Below are 19,820 nucleotides of genomic sequence, written 5' to 3' on the forward strand. Positions count from 1 at the left end.
ATACAGTGATGGGGTACTTTTAAATATTCGTATATATTTAAGTGTCAGTAAGCCAGTCCATTGCCGCTGTCCCCTGTGGAGCCAGCATCCACCACATTAACCCAGTGCACAGTGATGGACACGTAATGGTCCTGGCCATGCCTACTGGCCCATGCATCTGTTGTGAGGTGCATCTTTCCACTCATAGATTGTTTGAGTGCATGGACAATGTGGTCTGTTGTGAGTTCATTTTCCCCTTCACCATTGAGGTCTGATGAACTCCCTCTTCTGGTGAAGGAAGGTAGTGAGGCTGATTACCAAGCACCTGAGCAGGATGATGATGACTGGGTGACTGGAATTGCTGACTGGATATAAGGCAGCCGATGCCCTTCTGCCTTGCTGGTGATTTCTCAGAGGGATTCTAGGAGACCAGTCTGATTTCTGCTCCTCAAAAGCTAAGTTTTCGTCTCTGCTTTTATCATTTGTGTTTTGGTTTTGTTTTGCCTTGTTTTTCTGGATTTCTGCCATTCCCTGCTGGGGTGAGCTGAATTCCTTTTTGCTCTGTCTTCAGAAAATACCTGAGTACTGATGTAGTCTTTTTGAAGCCTAGCGTCTTCAGGGCCTTTTTCCCTATCAGTCTGTTGGCTCTTGTTTTGATAGGGTTTTGGCGGATTGCAGACAGCAGCTTTTCTATCCTGTCCTATTTAGTTAGCTTGGGCCCCATCATTTGCTCAGCCTATCTTTCTATCTGTGTGAGTGTTTTTTCATCTTGCTTCACCATCATTATATGTTGGGGGCTGCCTATTGCTTTGGGGTCTGCTCTGGGGCAGTTTAGATTTCCCTTTCTGTCTTTAGACTATTTAGTTCTCCGGCTGTGATCGAAAGGTCTAGGGCACCGTAGGAACCCCCCACGGCTACTGCTAGTTGTTGTTGATAGGTTCAGGGGTCTGCAATCCGATATCTGCCAACTTCTCTGGTTTTCTGGACTTAGCTAGTATTTCTGTTTTTGCCTCCTACGGTGACTCATTCATAACAGTGGTATTTCACATGCAGGTGGAGGGCAGAGATGGCTTTTTGAGAAAAGAAGTGCCGACTGGGTAGGTCATAGCGTAGGACAGCGTAGGCCAAATGGAAGGGCATCCTCTCTAATGAGATCAGTTTGGCAATGTAGCCTTTCAAAGCCAGTGTACGCGGATGAGATGAGTACTTTCTTGTCCTACTCAGAGTGTCTGGTAGGGTGAGCTGGACTTGAGAGCTGCATAGGGAGGAACTAGCGGTGGACATTAAGGACTGAGAGGGAGTTGGTGATGGTGATGGTGGTGTTGGTGATGGCCTTGATTCAGTTTTTTTTCCAAAAACATTGTGATTCCCTGACTGCTTTGGCCTTGCGACGACACCTCAACATTTCTTGCTGGTGGTGTGCTTATCGGTGGCCTTTCAGTGGGGGAAGCAATGTAGCGTTGCTGGCTACCTTCAGTCGGAGAAGGTGCACATGTGCTACCTGAGGATTTGTAGTCCGTCCACGCTTGTGAGTGCATGGTGGTTAAATGTCTAAGCATGCAACTGGTGTTTAAATTTTGGAGATCTTTACCTCGGCTAAAGGTCATTCCATACTTCTTACAGATAACCTTTGCCTCATCAATAGGATTTTCGTCAAAAAAGTGCCACACCGATTCTGGCTCACTATACTGCAAGGCAAATGTGTTGTTCTGGGTCAATGTACCAGCAGAATCATCTAGCAGTGGCTGTGCCTCAGTGCACTCCATGTCAGATTCATCTTGGACTGGGGAATTCAGGATTTGACTTGATAACCCAGGCATGGTATGTGAAAAGAGCTCCATATAGTAATCTGAAGTGTATGCTGCCGCATCCTTCACTTTTGGTGTGGGTGAAGGACAAAAGGAAAGGTATTGTTCCTGACCAGAAGCCTGCACTGACGACTCAGTGCTTGCAGTTTTTGAAACTTCAGAAGAGGAGGCAATAGAGCTGGAGGCTCTTTCGACAATGTAAGCCAAAACCTGTTCCTGATGCTTCGGCTTTAAAAGCGGTTTACCTACTCTGAAAAAAGGGAACCTTAAAGGCCTTCTTGTGCCAGACGATGATGCCAGCTCAACACCTCCTGCCTTAACTGCTATTGTGCTTTTGGCATAACCAGCAGATGCCCCACCACCACCATCAGAACCAGCTGTGCCCCCCTGCCCATGTACGCAGCCTCTTCCACCAGACTTCCTCATGTTTGGAAAAATGTACCAAAAATACCAGCAGAGATATGCTACTGTATGAGAAGTGGACAGCTCAATACAGTGTATGGATGGAAAATTTGAATTATCCATCTATTTTTTAATGGAGTCACACACAGACACTGTCTCTGTATCGATTTGACCGTAATCAAACAGCAGATATGGAATACTGTTTGACAAGCGGAAAGCTCTATACGGTGTATGGATGGAAAATTTGAACTATCCATCTATTTTTTAACAGAGTCACACACAGATGCTGTCTCTGTATCGATTTGACCAAAATCAAACAGCAGATATGGGATACTGTTTGACAAGCGGAAAGCTCTATACGGTGTATGGATGGAAAATTTGAATTATCCATCTATTTTTTAACAGAGTCACACACAGATGCTGTCTCTGTATCGATTTGACTGTAAACAAACAGCAGATATGAGATACTGTTTGACAAGCGGACAGCTCTATACGGTGTATGGATGGAAAATTTGAATTATCCATCTATTTTTTAACGGAGTCACACACAGACACTGTCTCTGTATCGATTTGACCGTAATCAAGCAGCAGATATGGGATACTGTTTGACAAGCGGACAGCTCTATACGGTGTATGGATGGAAAAATGAAAATCTCCATCTATCTTTGTACGGAGTCACACACAAATAGCATGTATTTGTCTGTGATACCAGCCGGTACACGGTAGTGTGTGAGGAGCGTACACCTCTATACGGTGTGTGAAAAAATGAACGCTCGCTAACTGTGCAGAAAAAAGGAATAAAAGTATTTTTGCTTTGAAAAAAGCTGTCTGCACAGCAGTGTGCACACAGCAATGCAGCTATCAGGTAGCCTTATAAGGCAGCTTAATAACCACGAGCACTGCTGCACACAAAAGTGTGAAAAAATGAACGCTCGCTAACTGTGCAGACAAAAGGAATAAAAGTATTTTTGCTTTGAAAAAAGCAGTCTGCACAGCAGTGTGCACACAGCAATGCAGCTATCAGGTAGCCTTATAAGGCAGCCTAATAACCACGAGCACTGCTGCACACAAAAGTGTGAAAAAATGAACGCTCGCTAACTGTGCAGACAAAAGGAATAAAAGTATTTTTGCTTTGAAAAAAGCAGTCTGCACAGCAGTGTGCAAACAGCAATGCAGCTATCAGGTAGCCTTATAAGGCAGCCTAATGACCACCAGAGCTGCTGCACACAAAAATATCCTCCCCTGTCACTGCACACTAACTGTTGTGTTGTACAGTGAAAATCGCTATCAGCAGAAGCAGATTTTTTTGCTTCCTGCCTAAACACTCTCCCTATTGAGAACGAACAGCAGCAACTTCTCCCTATGCTAAGATCGGCAGAAGCAAGATGGCAGTCGGTGTTCAAGGCTTTTATAGCCACTGTGACGCCACACAAAGCCAGCCAATCACTGCAATGCCCATATATAAGATGGTGGTGGCCGCTGCCTATGTCATTGCGTTGCCCACAGTGTGCGTCATTGATCATTGGCTAAGAAAAGGCGCTGGAAGCATGATGGGAAGCGGGACTTTGGCGTGCGGGTCGGCGACCTCATAGCCGACCTCACGCTATGGTCGGGTTTCGATCGGCGAAACCCGACTTCACCAAAAGTCAGCGACTTTTGAATTTGACTGACCCGTTTTACTCAACTCTAGTTATCACTTACTTAATAGGTGCAGAAATTTAACAGCAAAATGTAAAACTCACCGAAGGTTCATTGTGAGAACGCAACTTTAGGCTGGATTGCCGCATTTCTAGTGCGATAATCGCATCGTACTGCACAGACTGTCCGGCACCTCTCCTGACCTGAGCATGACAGCGTGATGTATTACTATGCAGCTTTCAAGCTCAGGTCAGGAGAGCAGACAGCCAGTGTGAGTTTTACGATGCTGTATGCACACAATGAGTTTTTGGTGAGTTTTTGATGCTGCATATTCTAGTTGAGTCTAAAATGAGCCATCTTACAGTTCCAGCTAAGTGAATGGGATTTATAGAAATCTCATAGTGGACAGAAAGCCTTACAATATTTTTCTTTCATTTTTGTTTTGTTATTTTCAAAGTATGACTTACAGAAATCTAATATATAAAAGTGAGTGTATGTATGTATTTGTGTGTGTGTGTGTATCAAGCCATGCCCACTCCACATATTGCCACCACTCCACATAGCCACAACTCATTCCACACGCAAAGCTCTGTATAATAAATATCTATCTATCTATATATCTATCTATCTATCTATATATACCACCAGTGGAACACCATCGCACCACACACAGAAAAACACACTGTATTTGCTGTACGCACCTCACACACACTCTGTATACACCATACGCAGCCTCTTGCGCGGTACCACCAGTGGAACACCGTCGTGAACACACCACCGGGATCAGCTGAATAATTCACTGACCTCCGCCATCTTTGTACAGGAGGAGCGCATGCGCAGTTTTAATGTGACCGCCGCTATCTGTCAGCACAAAGACGGCGACGGTCTGATTTACTGCGCCTGCGCAAACTCTGCACAGGCACAGTGAATCATTCCGCTGATTTCGGTGGCAGATGCGTGACGTGTCTACAGGCAGAGGAAGCCGGTCACATTAAAGAGGTTTTCCCACGAACGAAAGTTCATTTTAAAAATTTTCTGTGTCTGACCATGTGTGGAGCATACCACATCTCCTGGGCAGGGGAGGAAGCAAAAGACAATATTGACACTACAGCAGGGGATCACAGAGGATTCATTTTGTGAGGTAAAATATTTCAGTGACTGTTTTTAAACAATATTTTACCTCACAAAATGTTTCCTCTGTAATCTCCTGCTGTAATTTCAGTAATGTCTTGTGCTTCCTCCCCTGCCCAGGAGCTGAGGGGAGGCAGCTCAAATGAGAGAACACATGAAGGAAGAAGACAGCACAGTAGTGGAGAGAGAGAGTAGACAACGGGGCGAGCACATGGGGTACACAGGTCAAAGAAGAGATGACATGAGAGGAGAAGACAGCAGATGGGGAGAGAAAAGAGCACAGGGGTGAGAGAGACAGAGCACAGGAGGAGACAGCTCAAATGGGACAGCACATGAGGGGAGAACACAGCACAGGAAGGTGAGAGACAGCAGAAAAGGGGGATAGCACATGGGGTACACAGGTCAAAGAAGAGACCACAGACAGGAGAAGTCAGCACATGGGGAAAGAGAGAGTGGATAAGTGGGTGAGGACACGGGGGAGAGATTCTCAACACTGCATAACCTGCCCCCATTGTGACATTTCCGCCCTCCCGATGCGTTAGCATCGGGCCTCCATCTAGCATATAATACATATCTAATATATATATATTTCATAGCCATATCTTCTTGACCACATCAAGTTATACTGCCTGTGTTGCCTATAGCAACCAATCATTAAGCATCTTTCATTTGCCAGGGCTGTTTAAAAAATGAAAGCTGAGCTGTGATTGGTTGCTTTGAGCAACAGTTTTCTTTGTAGACAGTTGTAGTAACTGAGGTCTATTATTCTTATGATTTCTATGGTGTTCTTTTCCTGTTAAGCTGGAAATAACACAATTTATTACCGCGCCAATACAGACCACTCTCTGACACAGACTGCAGGGAGATCCCAGAATCAGGAACTTCTCTTTAACTTAAAACTTCACAGATTAAAAAAGAAACACAAGACAGATTTCTCTAACCCAGGTATCATTTTAATTGGTGTAACAGTGACAACCTGACAATGCCTGGTTCACTTTAAACTTATTCATACAGCTACAACTAATGCCACTCTAAGTTAGTCGTTCTCTACAATTTCTAACTAAATGGCATTACACTCAGGGTTAGACACCGCACTGAAATGTTCTGTGCTGCGGGGACACTGTGCCTCCACCATGTACAGATGGGAGGGAACCTGAAGCTACAGGTATATACTATATACAGGGGGAGATGACATACAGGTATATACTATATACAGGGGGATGACATACAAGTATATACTATGTAGAATGGAGATGACATACAGGTATATACTATGTACAGGAGGAGATGACATACAGGTATATACTATATACAGGAAAAGATTACACACAGGTAAACACTATATACAGGAGGAGATGACACACAGGTATACACTATATACAGGAGGAGATAGCATACAGGTATATACCATATACAGAGGAGATGACATACAAGTATATACTATATACAGGAGGAGATGACACACAGGTATACACTATATACAGGAGGAGATGGCATACAGGTATATACCATATACAGAGGAGATGACATACAGGTATAATCTATATACAGGAGGAGATGACATACAGGTATGTACTTTATTCAGGAGATGACACAGAAGTATATACTATATACTGCAGGAGATGACACATAGGTATATACTATATACAGGGGGAGATGACTCACAGGTATACACTATATACACAAGAGGATATGGCATACAGCGACAATTTATGTGCAATATAATCATCATAATTTGCTATAACTAACCACATTTAGTTACTATACCCGGGCAACGCCGGGGTCTTCAGCTAGTTATCTTTTAATTTTCACACAAGCCTAATATTAGACTTTTACATCCCGTTCTTTTCAACAGCCATATTAATATAGATTAATTAGACTGGTTGTGCCTCCTTTGCTTTCTACGGCAGGGCCTTCTACATATCCTCAGAAAGCACATTGTGAAGGGACTATGAGGAAGTGAGCTCTGACCATCACCTATTGGGAACTGAGAATCCTGTGCTATCTACTTTAGACTTTTACTTTATTGTAATTCAGCAATTATAATGAGATTTATGAAAAGTTGTGTACAGAACCGAAAGTATTTTAGAATTTAAATATACATATCTCTATAGCTTCTCAATGGAACTAAAATAGGAAATAAACTTCATATCAAATAGTCAAACTTCACTGGGAGAATATAAGTTGGCAAATTTGTCATCTAAAGTAATCTTACAGGTCTCCTGACAGGCATGGCTATTAGTAAGAGTAATAGGCATTTAAAATTAGCCACCATAGCAAGATCATTTTTTCCTTTCATTGGAAAATAATGAAGATAAAAGACAGAGAAAAAGTTACCTTCTTGACAGTTTCCAACATAGATCGACCTCCTTGCCAGGGCTTTGAGTTCTTCTTGATGCAAGTGAGGCTGGCCATGCTATGCCACTTTCGATCTTCTAGCTTTTTGTGAAAGGCATTAGCCAGCAATAGCACTGTGTCATAGATATACAGGTTGGTGATCTGTAAAGATTAGATATTGATCATTGGCCTCAGTTATTGAAGAGAGCTGACAGACATAAGTAAAAATCATAGCACAATGGCTTCTGCTACTTAAGAACTCGTTGCCCTGCAACTGCATTTCTCATCTGATAGATCGTACAATGTTTCTTTCAGAATTAGCCACATGAAGCGCTGTCATTTATGATGGAGGTTTCATTTACTATTTCTTGCCAACTGATGCGGTTTCTATTGACCTCCATAATTGTTATAAAAGAGAAGAGGCTGCTTCCTAAACAACAACAAATGGCATATTTCCTTGGACAGATTATGTTGTTAGTGTTACACCTGCTACTCCTGAGCATAGTATATATCTCTATATATTAAGGAAACTGATATAAAGTATACTGAATGCCTGAATAGTAAAAACATTATATCATCATTGTCCCATGGCATTGCAATGTATCGTTAAACAAATATTCATTATTGTATGGAGTACTGTAGGTTTATTTTACACAGTAAAAACATTCCATCTACAGTATATAAATACCTATCTCTATATACAGTATATATATTTAATTGGTGTGATTTGAACACCCGAGTGCTAACCACTAAACCACCATGGTGACCACTTTTACCTACCATCGTCTTTTCTATATCACTCTTTGAGCATTTTTTGTGATCGTCTGGAGAATAACACTTTACAACACATTAATGCAAACAACTTCTGCTAATGTAACTCAGGGAACAATCCTATGAATAATTCCCTGGTACCTAAGTCCCAGAGCCTATAGAGCACCAGTCAGTCTAAAAGATGGTTCTGTAGACAGAAATTGTGATGTAGAAGCAGAATGCTCGGTGCAAAGTTTCAATTATACCTATTTAGCATACATGTATATATTATGTACTTCTCATTGAAAGGAAGTTGTCTCATAAAAAACATTTATCCCCTATCTCCAGGATAGATCACACACATCACTCCTTACCGCTTTGGCCCCTATGTAAACATACAGGATGCACCAATGATATGTCCGCCCTTGGTCCAACCAATGGGATCCTCACCGATGTTAAAAATGTATTTCTCAAAATGTTAATGCAGTGACTAGTGTTGAGCATTCCGATACCGCAAGTATCGGGTATCGGCCGATACTTGCTGTATCGGAATTCCGATACCGACTTCTGATATTTTTTCAATATCGGAATTCGGCATCGGAATCGGAAGTTCAGTTGATTGACAGCCTGACGTCATCATGATGCGCGGTGTGTGCGCATCATGATGCGCCGTCATTTCGGGCCTTCCGGGGGTCTCTGCCGGCCTGCCAGGGGGCTGTGCCGGCCTGCCGGGGGGCTGTGTGGACTGCCCGGGGTCTGTACCGGCCTGCCGGGGGGCTGTGCCGGCCTGCCGGTGGTCTGTGCACCCTGTGGGGGTCTGTACCGGCCTGCCGGGGGGCTGTGCCGGCCTGCCGGTGGTCTGTGCACCCTGTGGGGGTCTGTACCGGCCTGCCGGGGGGCTGTGCCGGCCTGCCGGGGGGCTGTGCTGATGTCCGGGGGTCTGTGCAAGCCTCGTCCGATGGGACTACAAGTCCCATCTGGCGATGCCTGCTACCATGACAGTGATTGACACATTAGCCAATGATGGGACAGTAGTAGTCCCATCATCCGGCTAATGTGTTAAATGTTAAAAAAAAAATACTACATACATACTACATGCTACATACAGTACATACTACATATATACTACATACATACTACATATATACTACATACATACTACATACATGCTACATACATGCTACATACATGCTGCATGCTACATACATACTACATACATACTACATACATACTACATGCATGCTACATGCATGCTACATACATACATGCATGCTACATACATACTACATGCATGCTACATACATACTACATGCATGCTACATACATACTACATGCTACATACATACCACATACATACTACATACATACTACATACTACATATATACTACATGCATGCTACATACATACTACATGCTACATACATACCACATACATGCTACATACATACTACATATATACTACATACATACTACATACATACTACATGCATACTACATGCATACTACATACATACTACATGCATGCTACATACATACTACATGCATGCTACATACATACTACATGCTACATACATACCACATACATACTACATACATACTACATACATACTACATGCTACATACATACTACATATATACTACATGCATGCTACATACATACTACATGCTACATACATACCACATACATACCACATACATGCTACATACATACTACATGCATACTACATGCATACTACATACATACTACATGCATGCTACATACATACTACATGCTACATACATACCACATACATACTACATACATACTACATACATACTACATGCTACATACATACTACATATATACTACATGCATGCTACATACATACTACATGCTACATACATACCACATACATACTACATACATGCTACATACATACTACATATATACTACATGCATGCTACATACATACTACATATATACTACATGCATGCTACATACATACTGCATGCTACATGCATGCTACATACATACTACATACATACTACATGCTACATACATACCACATATATACTACATACATACAATACATTCATACAATACATACATAGACATACAGTACATATAACATAGAGTAACATACTTACCAATACTTGTCACATTGTTCCCCGAAGCCATTATCTTTTCCGGAATAAATATTAACATAACAAACCACAAAAATACTCACCCACGATCCGAAGCAGTCCACGAGTGTGTCCCACGACGATCTTGGGTAGAGAACTGCAGCATCAGATGATGCTGCCGTTCTCTACGGGCTGCAGGAATCCAATGACGGAAGGTAGGTATCCTTCCGCACTGTATTCCTCCGCCACTTAAAAAAAAAAAAGTCCCTAGTCTCACTTTATGCCATTGCTGTGTGGGAATTTCCCACACAGCAATGGCATAAAGTGAGACTAGGGACTTTTTTTTTTTTTAAGTGGCGGAGGAATACAGTGCGGAAGGATACCTACCTTCCGTCATTGGATTCCTGCAGCCCGTAGAGAACGGCAGCATCAGCTAATGCTGCAGTTCTCTACCCAAGATCGTCGTGGGACACACTCGTGGACTGCTTCGGATCGTGGGTGAGTATTTTTGTGGTTTGTTATGTTAATATTTATTCCGGAAAAGACAATGGCTTCGGGGAACAATGTGACAAGTATTGGTAAGTATGTTACTCTATGTTATATGTACTGTATGTCTATGTATGTATTGTATGAATGTATTGTATGTATGTAGTATATATGTGGTATGTATGTAGCATGTAGTATGTATGTAGTATGTATGTAGCATGCATGTAGCATGCAGTATGTATGTAGCATGCATGTAGTATATATGTAGTATGTATGTAGCATGCATGTAGTATATATGTATGAATGTATGTAGCATGTAGTATGTATGTAGTATGTATGTGGTATGTATGTAGCATGTAGTATGTATGTAGTATGCATGTAGTATGTATGTAGTATGTATGTAGTATACACTCACTGGCCACTTTATTAGGTACACCATGCTAGTAACGGGTTGGACCCCCTTTTGCCTTCAGAACTGCCTCAATTCTTCGTGGCAGAGATTCAACAAGGTGCTGGAAGCATTCCTCAGAGATTTTGGACCATATTGACATGATGGCATCACACAGTTGGCGCAGATTTGTAGGCTGCACATCCCTGATGCGAATCTCCCGTTCCACCACATCCCAAAGATGCTCTATTGGATTGAGATCTGGTGACTGAGGAGGCCATTTGAGTACAGTGAACTCATTGTCATGTTCAAGAAACCAATCTGAGATGATTCGAGCTTTATGACATGGCGCATTATCCTGCTGAAAGTAGCCATCAGATGCCTGTTCTTAGCTGAGAGGAGTGGTACCCAGTGTGGTCTTCTGCTGCTGTAGCCCATCTGCCTCAAAGTTCGACGCACTGTGCGTTCAGAGATGCTCTTCTGCCTACCTTGGTTGTAACGGGTGGCAATTTGAGTCACTGTTGCCTTTCTATCAGCTCGAACCAGTCTGCCCATTCTCCTCTGACCTCTGGCATCAACAAGGCATTTCCGGCCACAGAACTGCCGCTCACTGGATTTTTTTTCTTTTTCGGACCATTCTCTGTAAACCCTAGAGATGGTTGTGCGTGAAAATCCCAGTAGATCAGCAGTTTCTGAAATACTCAGACCAGCCCTTCTGGCACCAACAATCATGCCACGTTCAAAGGCACTCAAATCACCTTTCTTCCCCATACTGATGCTCGGTTTGAACTGCAGGAGATTGTCTTGACTATGTCTACATGCCTAAATGCACTGAGTTGCCGCCATGTGATTGGCTGATTAGAAATTAAGTCTTAACACACAGTTGGACAGGTGAACCTAATAAAGTGGCCAGTGAGTGTATATGTAGTATGTATGTAGCATGTAGTATGTATGTAGCATGCATGTAGTATATATGTAGTATGTAGCATGTAGTATGTATGTAGCATGCATGTAGCATGTACTATGTATGTAGCATGCATGTAGTATATATGTGTTATGTATGTAGCATGTAGCATGCATGTAGCATGCATGTAGTATGTATGTTGTATATATGTGGTATGTATGTAGCATGTAGTATGTATGTAGCATGTAGTATGTATGTAGCATGCAGTATGTATGTAGCATGCATGTAGTATATATGTAGTATGTATGTAGTATATATGTAGTATGTATGTTGCATGTAGTATTTATGTAGTATGAATGTAGCATGTATGTAGCATGTATGTAGTATGTAGTATGAATGTAGCATGTATGTAGTATGCATGTTGTATGTATGTAGCATGTAATTTTTTTTTTTTTTACATTCAACACATTAGCCGGATGATAGGACTATTACTGTCCCATCATTGGCTAATGTGTCAATCACTGTCATGGTAGCAGGCATCGCCCGATGGGACTTGTGGTCCCATCGGACGATGCCTGCACAGACCCCCGAAGCCTGCACAGACCACCGGCAGGCCGGCACAGCCCCCCCGGCAGGCCGGCACAGCCCCCCAGAGCCTGCACAGACCACCGGCAGGCCGGCACAGCCCCCCGGCAGGCCGGCACAGCCCCCCGGAGCCTGCACAGCCCCCCGGCAGGCCGGCACAGCCCCCCGGCAGGCCGGCACAGCCCACCGGAGCCTGCACAGACCCCCTGGCAGGCCGGCACAGCCCCCCGAAAGGCCCGTACAGACCCCAGAGAGGCTGTACAAGGGCAGGAAAGGGTTTTTCTTATTCCGATACCGGAAGTCCCATAGACTTGAATGGGACTTCCGGTATCGGAATCGGCGATACCGATACTTTTTTTAAAGATCGGCCGATACCATCCGATACGATACTTTGAAGTATCGGACGGTATCGCTCAACTCTAGCAGTGACCATGGCCCACTAATTTTTATGTGACTGGCTGAGATTGTCATTCTATTAGTCCCATAAAGCTCAATAGAGCGGTGATCAAGCATGTACGCTATTTTTCCATTCCACAGTGGACTTTAAACCCCACTCTCGGGTCTGGTGAGAGTTCTTGTTGTCAGACCCCAGCTATCATATATGTATCACCTATCCAATGGGTAGATGATAAATGTTTATAGGGCAAACTATTTAGGCTCTTTCAACCATTCAGAACATCTCCAAAATGGTCTGAGCCCTGTTAATGCTCTCACGTTCTCGCTGCAGCACTGTGTTTGGAACTTAAAGGGTCTGATTAGTGGGTACAATGCATACACACTTTCAAGGCTATTTCATAAATGCCTTTACTAATAGGGGAATGTAAGTGACAAATTCCTTTTAGGAGAAGGAAATAGACTTGTTTTACTTTTACAAATGTTAAAGTCATTCTAGAGGAAGCAAGAAATGACATTAATATGAGATAAATCCAGGTGACATTGCCATTTCAGATTTTATTCTTGGAAAATTGAATGTGATACGATATCATGAAATGTGAAATATGCTCGAACAAAGTGACTTTATTCAGACACTGGTATGTTCAAGACTTTGAATGTTCGTTTTCCGACATTTTCACTTTATATATGTAAATGAAAGCACCTCGTCACCTTTACTCTTTCAAAGACATTTATAAGTATAGGACTTTTTTTTGAAGAACATGTCTTATTGATTCATAACTATTATATCTCTCACTAGAAATGAACTAGCCTATTTAATGTACTATAAGAAGAAGTAGGTTCATTAAACCTTTCATTGTTTAAGAGATAGACTATTAATTATGAACTGTTCTGCTCCACATCTCTCTTTATTTGCAGTACATCTGGGAATAATTGATCCTTTCATTTTGTTATGCAAGCCTTCTCAAACATGAAACCACTCGTCGAAGAAATGAAAATTCTGCTGACTACCATTTTACAGGTGAGTGATCTAGCAAAACAGTTTCACTTGTTTGTATTTCTAATATGAAGCCAAATGCCCTCTGGCCAAATAGTGATATGTAATAAAGCCTGTAAATATAAATGGCAAATTGCATATATAAAACATTGAATCTAAATAGTAAATACCGTATATACTCAAGTATAAGCCGACCCAAGTATAAGCCGAGGCCCCTAATTTTGCCACAAAAAAACTGGGAAAATTTATTGACTCGAGTATAAGCCTAAGGTGGGAAATGCAGCAGCTATTGGTAAATTTCAAAAATAAAAATAGATACCAATTAAAGTAAAATTAATTGAGACATCAGTTGGCTAAATGTTTTCGAATATCCATATTGAATCAGGAGCCCCATATAATGCTCCATACAGTTCATGATGGGCCCCATAAGATGCTCCATACAAAATGCACCCCATATAATGCTCCATAAAGTTCATGATGGGCCCCATAAGATGCTTCTTAAAGGTTATGATGGGCCCCATAAGATGCTCCATATTAAAATATGCCCCATATAATGCTGCACAAAGGTTAATGATGGCCCCATAGGATGCTGTGTGGTGACCCTAAGGGTCCAGTGACCACAGAGGTTCTGCACCTCAGCCAAAGGTACCCACACACTAGCACCCAACACAACACCTCTTTAGGCCAGAGAGGAACTAGGTAGAGGGTGTGGGTGGAGGAAGTAGATAAGGGTAGGACAGATGGAGAAAAAGCTGACAGCTGGTAGTGGAGAGTTGTCATGGCAACAGGAGTCAGTTGAAGGAGGAGTCAGGAAGAGAAGGCAGTTGGTGAAAGGGTCTGAAGGAGTGAGGAGCTCGTCCCAGGAGTGGAGAACAAAGTGGAGTGAAGAAGGGGTCCTAGGGGCCAGGGAAGTGAAGAATCCAACCGTGGTGCCAGGATCCACACCGACCGTAGAAGGGTGGAAGCACCAGGTCGCAGTTGGGGACCAGCCCCAGACTAGTGGAGAGACTGTAGGACTCAGCTAGAAAATTGGAGGCTGAAGTATCTGTATTTGCAACAGCCAAATCCACACACGTTCACTGAAAAGGCAGCCCATGTAGGGTCAAGGGGACCAGGAGATCATTGCCAGACAAGATCGGAGACTTCTGACTTGGGACTCTGTGTGTCAGCACCCCGCTGTGTCCTCAGATTTATTTACTGCATCATCTGCCCTGCACTGCAATCATTACCATCATCTACTACCTTATATCTACCCTGGGGCCTAGCTCTACCCATGGAGAAGTGTAACATCTTTGCTGTGTCACCAATCGCCCCAGTGGATCTGAATTGCAGCGTCAGCCATTTTCTTGCTGCTGAACACCACGGGTGGCGTCACGACTTATTCCCTTATAGACTTTCCCCCTTTCATTTTATTGCACGCTCAGGGCCACAGACCGGGTCTCTGCTGCTGTGACATCCCCTGAAGAACTGACCGGCCTGGACCGAGTACCCCTTGCCCTAGTGGAGGCTGCAACTTGGCATCACGAACAGGATCTACCGACTCAGTAAACTGGGTCCCTGTTGTGAATTCCCTTCCTCGAACTTCTGAGCCGAAGCTCCCTCTGCTCCCTCTGGTGGTTACTGAGAGTAGTTGAGCTGGCCAGGTGGATTGAAGTTCTCCACCTGACCACAATAATTGGGAACCTGGGATTACTGGCTGGGAGCATATGATTGAGCTGGCTGCTCTTGGAGGTTGCTGGTGATTTCCTTCGTGTGCATTTGGAGTTCTTTTGTCCCCTACCTGATCTGCATGGTTCAGCGAAGTGATTATTTTGCTAATCATTTTCATCTAATCTAGTTGTGTCTTTTTTTTGCTTTCTGTTTTGCTGCTAGGGTTCAGCGTGCTCCCTGCTGGGGGCAGCGCTGGGCCCTGCTTCATATGTTGCAGCTTGTTCAGTCCCCTGTTATGTTAGTATCTTTTTGCTTTACTGCCAGTTTATACCAGAGTGCTGATCTTGCGGGGGTGAGAACGCGTGACCTCAGGTTTTTTGTATATCAGAAGTGTTGGACTTTTTCAGGGTTTTGTGCATGATTGCAGACAGTATCTTTTCTGTCCTGTCCTGTCTAGACAGCTTGGGCCCCACCGTTTGCTCAGTCTGTTCTCTGCCTGTGTTTGTGTTTCATCTTGTCTCACCGACAATATATGTTTGGGGGCTGTCTATTCCTTTGGGTATCTGCTCCAGGGAAGTTTAGATTTCATCTTTCTGTCTTTAGGCTTAGTCCTCCAGCTGTGACGAAGCGTCTAGGGCATCGCAGGAACGCTCCATGTTCATAACAGGTCCTGTGCACCCAGAGACTATGCAAAAGGAAGCAGTGTAGCTTTCCATCATGCGCTGGGTTGCAAACAGGCACAAAAAGCATGCCTGCCCATTGTAAATACTTCTATGCAGTTAGAACATGCCAATCAGCCAGGGGGATCCATCTCCTGGCCTTGGATGGCGGGAAAATAAAAAGGAAAAGGAACTGCCCACGAAGGAGTGAGCAGAAGCAGCCTGTGGAAGAGTGGGCAGCAAAGTACTCGGAGCGCATGATGGCAAGTGGTTGCTGGAAAGATACGGAGCATGGGGTGGAAGTGGAGGGTTCCCCCAACCAACAGGATGAACACATGGACCAGCTGCCTGCAGTGGACTCGGGGTTCCTTTGAGCCGAGGTGGAGGAGCTGAGCTGCCAGCTCCTAAGGTCACAGATCACTGCGGTATCGAGGTGGAAAGAGGTCCTGCTAGGGAAAGTGTCCGGGCAGTGTGTGGACTCGCGACTAGCATTCCCAACACGGGAGTAGGCAAAGGAGGCAGGTACTGTTACCAACCTTGCTCTGGTGGATGAGGGGACCATAATAGGTCCATTAACACCCCAACAGCCCTCAAACTCAGTCAGGCATGTAAACATCTAGCCTGGGACCGGACATCAGACATCGGGCACCTACTGACAGTTCCACTGCAGCCTGAACGTATTCCTTGGGAAGTGCACAGAGAAAGAGTGGTGTTCATTTGGGAGCACCCAGGGTCAGATTTGATGGAGTTTCTGAAGGAAGCCAAAGCGGAGGGGACCCGAGAGGAGACCCTCAGTTGTGAGGACTACCGCCAGCAGCAGGCGCTCAGGTTGGAAATGGAGGAGCAGGAGCGCAGAGCTCAATGAAGAGCTATGGAGGACCGGAACATGAGGGTCAAGGCTCAAGCCCGCAAAACCAGACTTGCCGACCGGGGTCCATTGAGGCAGGACACGGTGGTCTCCTTCGATTTAAAAAAGGTTGGGGGTTTATCAAGGAGCCTGGGATGGTCTCTGAACTATTTGTCACCCGTGGGATGTTGAGTAACATCTTCTGGAGGGGCACCCGGATCGTGACCTATACCTGGGAGACCTAGTCACCTACATCTGACATGTGTGTGAAAGGGGGGTTGTATGCCTTCAATGTAAAAAGGAGCACGTGGGGGCACGTGGCACCCATGTCAGTGGTTGCAAGGCCAAAAAGGTGACCAGTGACCTCAACCCCAGACGCTGTACTGGCCCCTGTGGCAACAACAACATCAGCAGTGTGTACACAGGCTACCCAGACCCCAGTGGTAGGGCCTGGACCAGGGCTACGTACCGGGTCTATAATGACATGACATCCCCTGAAGAACTGACCTGCCTGGACCGAGTACCCCCGACTCTAGCAGGCACTGCAGCTCCGTATTGAAATATGCCCCATATAACGCTACACAAAGGTTAATGATGGCCCCATAAGATGCTCCATATTAAAATATGCCACATATAATGCTGCATAAAAGGTTAATGATGGCCCCATAAGATGCTACATAGAATAATAGGCCCCATATAGTGCTCCATAAAGGTTGATGGCCCCATAAGATGCTCCATAGAATAATATGCACATCATTCTATGAGTTCCTTGGCACTCCTGTGATGTGATTGTGGTCTGCCGATGGACAGCTATGACAGCTGGGGTCTTCTAAAAACCTTTTTGCATGTCATTACAGCAGTTCAATGAAACCCTGCCTGTGACCGGGCTTCAAAGGAAACTGTAATTTTTGCTATATGCAGCAATGCTACAGCATTGCTGTATATAGCACAAGTGACCAGATGATCGCAGTTTCAAGTCCCCTAAGAGACAGTTAAGAACAGTGAAAAGGAGATAAATGTTTTAAAATTTATGAAATAAATAGAAAATCTGAAATGACCCCCTCTGCTCCATTAAAAATAAAGATATATATATAAAAAACTACACATATGTGGTATCACCGCATTCATACAAGTCCAGTCTATCAAAATATAAAAATAATTAACCCGATCAGTAAAAAATATGAAGGACATTTTTTTGGTTGCTGCTATTCCACAAAAAATGCTGTAACAAGTGATCAAAATATCACATTTATCCGAAAATGATATAAAAAAAAAACTTTGCCCAACAAAAAATAAGTCTTGACACAACTCTATCAACAGAAAAGTTATAAGTCTCAGAAAATGGTGACACAACCAAAAAAAGGTCCCAAGCTCAAGATTATTGACGTGATGAAAAACACTGCAATGATGGAAGACTGAACCGAAAGGAGCCATCTGCACAGAGAAGAGGACTGAGGAGTTGCGCAGATGAATACTTGAGCTCTCTGACAATGTGAGCATAATCAGCCATTTAGGTGGATTTGATTCTCAATGCAGATTCTGATTTTTTTTAACTCAATTCATTCATTTCTATTGGTTAGGAATATTTCTTAAAGGGGTTATCTCACCTCGACATCATTTAGTTTGAATGAAGCCACTATAGTGATAATTTGCTGATTGTAATGGGTCTGGCTTCAGAAATCCCTTGCTATTATCTGTTATCACAGGAGAAAACTGCACAAGGACACATTTTTTCAGCAAAAGATGTGTTCAAGAGAAATATGCAGTAGTACACAATGTTGGGCATTCAAATGGCTGGCCAACAATGCAGTACATAGAAGAGTGGAGACTTGAAGAGCTGCTTTGTGTAATTTCTCAGCTATGACTAATAGAACATCTTCATGAAAAAGGTCACTAAATGACATTCATATGTCTTTAAAGAGCATAGTCTGCATAAGACACCCATTTAATGGTTAGAGGACACAGCATTGAAGCTCAGAATAATAGCAGCAAGGGAGTAATCCTAAAGGCTCAGATGGCAAAGATAGGCAGGGATTCTCATAAATTATTTGCTGTTCGTTGATTCTCTGACAAATATAAAAGCTTCATACAGTCTTAAAATGAATAATAGTTTTGATGTAATAAAACTACACTCACTGGCCACTTTATTAGGTACACCTGTCCAACTGTGTGTTAAGACTTAATTTCTAATCAGCCAATCACATGGCGGCAACTCAGTGCATTTAGGCATGTAGACATGGTCAAGACAATCTCCTGCAGTTCAAACCGAGCATCAGTATGGGGAAGAAAGGTGATTTGAGTGCCTTTGAACGTGGCATGATTGTTGGTGCCAGAAGGGCTGGTCTGAGAATTTCAGAAACTGCTGATCTACTGGGATTTTCACGCACAACCATCTCTAGGGTTTACAGAGAATGGTCCGAAAAAGAAAAAAAATCCAGTGAGCGGCAGTTCTGTGGCCGGAAATGCCATGTTGATGCCAGAGGTCAGAGGAGAATGGGCAGACTGGTTCGAGCTGATAGAAAGGCAACAGTGACTCAAATTGCCACCCATTACAACCAAGGTAGGCAGAAGAGCATCTCTGAACGCACAGTGCGTCGAACTTTGAGGCAGATGGGCTACAGCAGCAGAAGACCACACTGGGTACCACTCCTCTCAGCTAAGAACAGGAAACTGAGGCTACAATTTGCACAAGCTCATCGAAATTGGACAGTAGAAGATTGGATAAACGTTGCCTGGTCTGATGAGTCTCGATTTCTGCTGCGA

The 19,820-nt window shown here is 43.6% G+C and overlaps 1 protein-coding gene across 1 annotated transcript in view; it reads right to left on the minus strand.

The window, feature by feature from the left end:
• The window catches only part of GRID2 (glutamate ionotropic receptor delta type subunit 2), a 2,095,611-nt gene that overhangs the window by 881,571 nt on the left and 1,194,220 nt on the right, over window positions 1-19,820 (minus strand). Inside the window, exon 7 of the mRNA XM_073590055.1 lies at window positions 7,296-7,457. Within this exon, the coding sequence (XP_073446156.1) occupies window positions 7,296-7,457 (162 nt within the window). The remainder of the gene's footprint in view (window positions 1-7,295; window positions 7,458-19,820) is intronic.

This window comes from Dendrobates tinctorius, unplaced genomic scaffold, assembly GCF_039654945.1.
Source record: "Dendrobates tinctorius isolate UK_male_01 unplaced genomic scaffold, ASM3965494v1 ptg000011l, whole genome shotgun sequence".
Classification (NCBI taxonomy): domain Eukaryota; kingdom Metazoa; phylum Chordata; class Amphibia; order Anura; family Dendrobatidae; genus Dendrobates; species Dendrobates tinctorius.